This window comes from Pteropus alecto, unplaced genomic scaffold (genome assembly GCF_000325575.1).
Source record: "Pteropus alecto unplaced genomic scaffold, ASM32557v1 scaffold98, whole genome shotgun sequence".
Taxonomy (NCBI): Eukaryota; Metazoa; Chordata; class Mammalia; order Chiroptera; family Pteropodidae; genus Pteropus; species Pteropus alecto.
In genome coordinates, this window is record NW_006443570.1 from 2,728,747 (window position 1) to 2,736,119 (window position 7,373).

At 47.7% G+C, this 7,373-nt stretch overlaps 1 protein-coding gene and 1 pseudogene across 1 annotated transcript in view; both read right to left on the minus strand.

Annotated features, from left to right (window-relative positions):
* Positions 1 to 615: 615 nt before the first annotated feature.
* LOC102883358 (transcription factor CP2-like protein 1) overlaps positions 616 to 7,373 on the minus strand; it is an 8,168-nt gene continuing 1,410 nt past the window's right edge. Inside the window, 12 exon segments of the mRNA XM_025041796.1 lie at positions 616 to 1,193; positions 1,314 to 1,456; positions 1,972 to 2,040; positions 2,043 to 2,050; positions 2,472 to 2,562; positions 2,914 to 3,007; positions 3,283 to 3,337; positions 3,589 to 3,680; positions 4,183 to 4,296; positions 4,529 to 4,681; positions 6,797 to 6,903; positions 7,010 to 7,115. Of these exon segments, the coding sequence (XP_024897564.1) occupies positions 1,044 to 1,193; positions 1,314 to 1,456; positions 1,972 to 2,040; positions 2,043 to 2,050; positions 2,472 to 2,562; positions 2,914 to 3,007; positions 3,283 to 3,337; positions 3,589 to 3,680; positions 4,183 to 4,296; positions 4,529 to 4,681; positions 6,797 to 6,903; positions 7,010 to 7,115 (1,182 nt within the window). The 3' untranslated portion in view covers positions 616 to 1,043.
* LOC112473272 lies at positions 6,523 to 6,644 on the minus strand (annotated as a pseudogene).

A 7,373-nucleotide genomic window follows, 5' to 3' on the forward strand; every position in this document is an offset into this window, starting at 1 on the left:
ATTAATAAATAACTACATTTTTAATTAAATAACACTCCGTAGCCTCAGTGTTCAAGAATAGCTACAGTATTTTCCAAACGTCTAGAACTGCAGTTTTAAATAAGCACAGTGATTTGATAGTTGAATGGTCTCTTAGAGGTTTTAGTGAATAGTTTTTGCCTAAACTAATTGAAAAAATATCCAGCCAGATTTATTTATTCCTCTCTCCCAAATTCTGTCCCTTGCTCTAGTCTGTAGTTTAACCAAAGGACATTTCTCCAAGAGGACCATAATGCCAAGAAAACTGAACAAGCATTAGATATATATACCTTTTTAAATTTAATTTACAAAAAGGAAGGGGTGAGTAAAATTTTAAACACGAGTTAATGCACTCAGTTCAGCAACATTTCTTGGGGCCAAAGCTCCTTATCCATATTGCCAGATTTTTTGCCTCCCAGGCCTGGCCAGCTCAGCTCAGCTTGGGAGGCAGTGTCCTTGGTTCCAACAACTGTTGCTGAGCAGAGAAAAGAAGAGCCTGAGGGCTGTTTCCCTCCCAGGGGAAGGGCACATGACGTTTTGGCTCTTTACCTAGAACCTGGTGAAGCAGCGAGTGCTTCACTAAGGCTTCTGGTGAATATGGCCACAGAGAACCAGGCTGGCATCAGTTTCCTCTTGCAGCAGGGCACTCCTGGGCCTAGGTCAGAACCAGGTAGTAGCCATCTGGATTCTGCAATGAAAGAAGTAAAAAGGGTACCACTAGGATGAGACTGGCCCCCAACCACCATTACTGTGCTGCTCCAGAACCTCCAAAAGGCCTGCATTGCATCTGCCTCACCCGTGTTCTTTCAACCCCACCTCGAATCCACCTGTTTGGGAAGCCTCCTGCAGTGTAGCAGGAGGGACAGAAGGCAGGCATCCAAATAACCAGAACAAGGTGACTGGTCAGCAAGCACCTGCCCTTCTGCAGTGTATATTACAGGTTAGGTGAGGTGGGAGAGAGAGGGAGCCTTAATAAATTCCTGAAGAGAAGCGGGCATTTTTTTCCTTCACGAGAATACATTTATTCAGTCACGTTTTTCCTGAGCAATAAATAGCTGTCTTTCAGCTATATGAATCTCTGTCCTTTTGACACAAAGCTGGCATCTCCCTCTAAAACCCCTACCTTTCTTCACCACAGCCACAGAGTACGATTCATCCTTAAGATTCTGAACCACCTGCAAGGAAGGTGTCACTAAGACAGTTCAGTTCTTAGAGCCAAAGAGAACCAGGGCAGGGAGAGGGAAACGAGTGTTCAGGCCTTTGTGGGGCCTTACAGGGAACTGCTTTCCCTTTACGTGGTCTTTGAAAATGAGGATGCCCCCAGGGCCCTGGTGGAAGAGGCAGTGGATCTGATTAGCTGGGAGGGCCAAGAGCTCTGCCAGTTTCCCCATGAGCCCTACTGCACTGAGTTCATCCAGAGAAATCTCTTGATAAAAGCCTAGGGTGCAGGTAGCACAGGGGCAGGGGTCGGTGGGGTGGGGGGCGTCCAGAGGGAGCCTCTGATACCAGGAGGACGAGAGGGCATGGTGACAGCCTCATAGGGAGTGGGGTGAGGGGTGAGGGAGAAGGAAAAAGACAAATCCACTTAGTTTTCACTTCTTATTCCTCACCTTTGGGGAGTTCTCAGACTGAGGGGAGCCCCAAGTTGAAAAGAGGGGATGGGACATCTACATATAAAAGACTGAAACCCAAGTATGATAAGGTTACAATGTTCTAATCCCACTACTAATAGAATGACAAAATCAGATGGAGTTAGGTTGTAGAACATAGAAGAATAAACCCAGGGAGACGTCCTGGAAGGAAAGGACTCATCTGGTCATGGAAGACAGGGGAATGCCAGGGAGGACATCATGGGTCCCAGAAATGGTGGAGCATCACTTTCCAGGCCAGAAGAGGTTTCACGCAGTCACACCTGAATTTCTTGTCTTCCGGAGAGAGAGGCCAGAACCTCACCTGAGTCAAGGTTCTTAGGAACCTCGTTCTCTTGCCTAGATGCTGCCTGAGCCACATAGAAAGCCAGGGACGTATGGGCCTGGGCCAGGGAAACAGTCAACGTATCAGCCCTTCACACCTGAACTAACAGCTCCCACTTAGAGCCCCCATCCCTGGGAGAGACCCCGCCTCTTTCTTAGGCATTTAATGAATACTGAGAGAGAGAAGATGACAAAAATCCATCTCTGTCCCCCGAAGTTGAGTGCTGTAGAGGGGATGGCCACAGAAAAAAGGTCACAGGAGCCTAAGTTTTTAATCCAGCCCTGCCAGCCTTGTTCTGTGACCTCAGGCAAGTCAGTGTCCTTCTTGGGCCTGAGTTTCTTCCTCTGTAAAATGAGGGAGTAGAATAAGAGGTCTTGAAGGTGACTTCTGGCTTGAACATTCTATGAAACATTACTGCTAGCTGAGTTGGTAGGTGCCACTATAGTGGGAAAGGGGATCTGATTGGCAGTGTCCAGCACCTGGCTCTAAGAGTGTCGAAAAGGCGGATCCCATCGGCAGCCCCACAGATCTGGTAAAGGTCCCGGCAGGTAAGCTTCAGCAAATCAGTGCCTGAAGAATCAGACAAGGTCAGATTTGGGAGGAAGAGGCCTGGGATCAAAGGTGGCCAGGGACACAGTCCAACATTAGTAACCCTAGTATGTCCAAACCTGAGAGTCAGACTTGGATTCAAATCTGACCATCATTATTTAACCTCTTGGAGCTCTGTCCTCAGGGGGGTAGTATATGGGATAATAATATAAGAGAAGAGAGTTTAGCAAGCATGGTGCCTGGCAACTCTTAGTCTTAAATAAAAAGTTATTTGAAGGGCGCACAACAAGCCAGGACAGAAACAGGCCTCCTGCCTAAGTATCCCACCCTCAGTCCCCTACAAGTCTGGTTCCTGCCAGACCCCAGACTCACCAGTGAAATTGGCTAGCATCCAGCAGTAGCTGGAGAACCGGTGCCGATGCAACCACTGCCGCGTCTCTAGGGTGGAGGCTCCTGAGTTCAGATCCTGAGGCATAAGAGGGAGGCTGGGATAACACCCCAGACCCACGGACTGAGAACGAGGGGGAGGGGAAACACAGCCTCTGCCCTTAGGAGCCCCAAGTCTGAGAGGGGAGACTCATTTTGCTGGTGGGAAGTGCCTGGTCCTAACAGAGAAGTTTTGCAACCTGTGGCCATACCACATCTGTCCACCAGGGAGCAGGGCCACTACTCTGGAGAGTAAGATGAAGATGTTGAGAAGGCTCTGGGATAGTGGGTGGTGGGGTTGGAAAGGAAACTCACCTCAGCTGCGCTGCCCACCAAGGTGTCCAACACGAATGATGGTGAGCAGCAGAGCCTATGGGGAAGCAGAGAGTCAGGGGCTCTGCGGAGCAGTGCAGCCAGTCTCCCGCCCCACGCACCCTCCCCCAGGCCTGCCCTGGGAGGCAGAGCTTGCCAATGTCACTCACACGTTCCCCAGAGGCACAGGGCTGAGCCTCTGTCCCTGCCTCAGCTGCACCCCTCAGCCTTGCTCCTCCCCCAATGCATGAGCTGAGGAGCTCTTCATTCTCACCCTTTAGGACTGAGAAGTTGCTCATCCCCACTCACCTCTCTGGGGACAGGAACTTGCAAGAGTCGGGAGAAGTCAGAGGGCTGAGGGGTTGGTAGGACCCTGCGCTAGGTTCTGGCTACGGTGAGCACTGTGGGCAAACAAACAGTAAGGCGGGCCTGGACAGTCCAAGGGTGGTGGTGGCTGTTCCCTCACCTTCCTCCATCTGTCTATTAAGAGCTGACAAGGGGCCTGCCTTGGGCTAGACTTGGTCCCTGCCCTAGAGTGTCTGACAAGCAGACCAAGGTTCCACACAACAGGAGAGTGAACTAACCTGCTGGTCTGCCTGGGGAGTTGGGACAGGCTTCCTGGAGGACCTAGCCAGAAGCAGCACCAGGAAGGGAGGGTCTCCAGGCAGAGGGAGCAGAAATGAGGTGGGAGTGATGGCAGGACACAGCAGAGGCAGCCTGGAAGGCGTCAGCTCCTAGAAGTCTTGAACAATAGTGCGGTTTGTCCTTTCAAAGAAACAGGTGGAATCACTGGGGGCTATGATGATCCTGGAGCAGTCACAGCCCTTGAGGCCTCAATTTCCCCAGGTGTACAATGAAGATCTTTTCTCCAAATCTCCCCTCCTGCCCCCACCACCCTCACACATACATCTCCCTGAAGACGGTGCTCTCACAGGCAGTCTGATACTTGTCTCTCTCATGCAAGGGCTTTTTCTCAATCTCCTGGTCAGTTTTCAGTTTCCGGTCAGCCCCTTTGGGCTACAGAAGGGAGAGAAGGAAATCTCAGAGGCACCCTCTTTACCTGCTCACTTCTCATTACAGAAAGGGCTCTAAGAAAGAGATCAAGCCCCATCCCTCTGTGTACAGAGAAGGAAAGAGTCCCAGAGACAGGACCACAGGCTGAGGGTCTACAGCAAAGCATCCGCACAGCCGGTAAGGTAGGGGGACAGCCCTGAGAGGGAGGGGAGAAGGGCTCTGGTGCTGCCTGTACCTTAAACACCTTGATGAGGCAGCCCGCTGGATGCAGGTGTTCAGGCGGAAGCTCCTTGTCACCGGGTTTGAAAGTGTCAACTTGGAGGTGGAAGGGGACACCTTTCTCTCCACCTTTTTTCCGAGGAGTGAACTCAGTGCTGATGCAGTGAACCTGAGGTGGAGAAGTAAAGAGAAAGCAGGGTGACTCCAGGTCCCACTCACATTTTAGGGATTCCAACTAAAACCCCTTACCTGCCTGTCACCTGTCAGTCACTTTCCATCCCCAAGCAGTGTCTATTCTTAAAGTGTAACTTCTTTCGCTTGTTCAGAATCCTTCAGTGGCTCCACAAGGTTATGGGATGATAAGCAAAGTTCCTGACCCTGACATTCGAACTTTTTAAAGAGTCAAGCCAAGCTTTTCTGACTGGCTGCTTCTCCCCCACCACTGAACCCCACTGTCCCAATGAGCCAGCCTATGACCCCAACACACCTGCAGAGTTCTCCCTAGAATCTTCTACCTGGAAAGTTCTCTCTGCTCACATCTGAGCCAAGACATCCCATTCTAGGGTAGGGTTGCCAGTTAAAATACAAGATGACTAGTTAAATTTGCATTTCAGGTAAGCAACAAATACTTTTTTAGTATAAGTGTGTCCCAAGTATTACATGAGATATACTAAAAAAAAAATTATTTTAAATTCAAATTTAACTAAGTGTTCTGTATTTCATTTGCAAAATCTAGCAATCTATTCCAAGAAGCTTTCTTGGCCTGCGTCCCACATGGCCTGCAGGCTCTGTGTTCTGCCTGGCACCAGAATTCCAAGGGCAAGCGAGGTCTTCCTCTCTGTTCACATCCACCGCCCAATACAGCCCTCCCACAATCCTCTGAAGAACAGTTAAAGGATCTAACTTTACAGGTGGAGAAACTAAGGCTCACAGAGATTATTTGACCTGAGCAAGGTCCATGCAAGGAAGTGGTAGAACTGAAATTGTGCCATCTGTTTGACTCCTAACCCAGGTGCTTAGACAATGGTGGGCACTCAAAAAAAGGACAAGGTGTTTGATTATAAAGGGAAATCTATTCAATGTAGAAAATGTGGAGAACACTGAAAAATAAAGATATTTTTAAAAATATAAGCACAGGAATCTCCCATCACTCCATCCCTCAGATATATAGCACTGTTAACATTCAATTATTGTCTCTTTCTATCTTTTCTCTGGGCAAGAAAAAGGAAAAAAGACTTGTGTATACACACATTTTTATTTTTACAAAATAGAAATCAAACTTTAAATACAAGTTTGTATTCTGCCTTTTCTTACTTATAGGAAAGCAGTTTCTCTTGTCATGAACTGAGACATAATTTCGATGGCTACATAACCACCATTGTGAGCCTGTACTAATACTTATTTAAAAGTTGATCCTCTTCTGATGGGCATTTTAATTGTTTAAAATCTTTTATAGGATAAATTCCTTGAAGTAGAACTATTTGGTTAAAACGTATGAACATTAAATTTAATAAATTTTGCCCAAGTGCCACCCTACCTACAGAATAGGTGCACCAATCTGCATTCTCATGATTTGAGGGTGTCTGTTTCCCCAAACCTTACCAATAATAGTTTTTTAAAGTCTTTGCCAGTTACGTACATGAAATTTTAATTAGTATTTTATGAGGTTAAACTGTCTACATTTATTGACAATTTATATCCTTCTTATATAAATTGTCTGCTTATATCCTTTGCCTATTTTTCTATTGGGCTTTCATTTGTTTTGTTTTCTTATTGATTTATAAGAACTTTTTATATATTAAGGATATAACACATTATATGTAGCAACTATTTTTCCCATTTGGTCTCCTTTTAATTTTGATTTTGCCTGTGTATTGCATACCATTACTTTTTAGGAAGCTAAGTTGTGTCCTGGGTTTTGTAGTTTCTTCCATTGCTATAATGTTTAACGAGTCTTCCCTATGGTGAGATTCAATAAACACCTATCCATATTTCTTTTTTTTTTTTTAACACCTACAGCACCTGGTCTTCCTAAGTGGTCTCCCATCCAAGTACTAACCAGGCCCCGCCACCTTGCTTAGCTTCCGAGATCAGACGAGATCAGGCATGTTCAGGATGGCATGGCTGTAGATCTTATACATATTTCTTCCTCAAAGTACTTTCTGGAAGTGATTCATTCTTACTGTCCCCTCACCCTTACCCAAACTCACATTTCTTTCCCACCTAGGGTGCTGCCGCCCTTATCTGACCTCTGGCCTCGTCCCAGTCCCACCTTCAGACTCACCTGTTGGAAGAGGGAGATCCTCTTGGTTGGGTCCCAATGAAACTCCACCGTGTTGAGTTGTGAGGGCAGGATTTGGGGTTCTATTACTCCCACGGACAGTGGCACATCTGCAGGCATAGCTTCCAAACAGGTAGTAAGGCTCAGCCCTCCCATCCATAAGGGCTTCCAAGCCAGACAGTAGCCCTAAAGGGTCCTTGGTCCCTCCCCATTCACCAATGTCCAGGATTCGGTCCCCAGGCCAACTCCATCTCTACCCATCCAGCTGCTGCTGCTCCGTGTACTGCAGGTGCTGGTCATGGAACACCACACGCACCACACTCTGTGGGCACAGGAGGGTACAGCACATAGGTCAGAGGGTGCCTGGGCCTTTGGGAACCAGTTCCCACACCTGGGGTAGGCCAACCTTTCCATCCCTTCCCCCACCTTGCCTCCCTACACCCCCTGGGGGTATAGGACTTAGAATCACTAGATTTGTGTCCGGATGCCCACCTGCCATTCACAAGCTGTGAAACTGGGGAAGTAACTTAGAGACCTTGAGCCTCAGTTTCCTCATCTGTAAAATAGGGGAGTTAATACT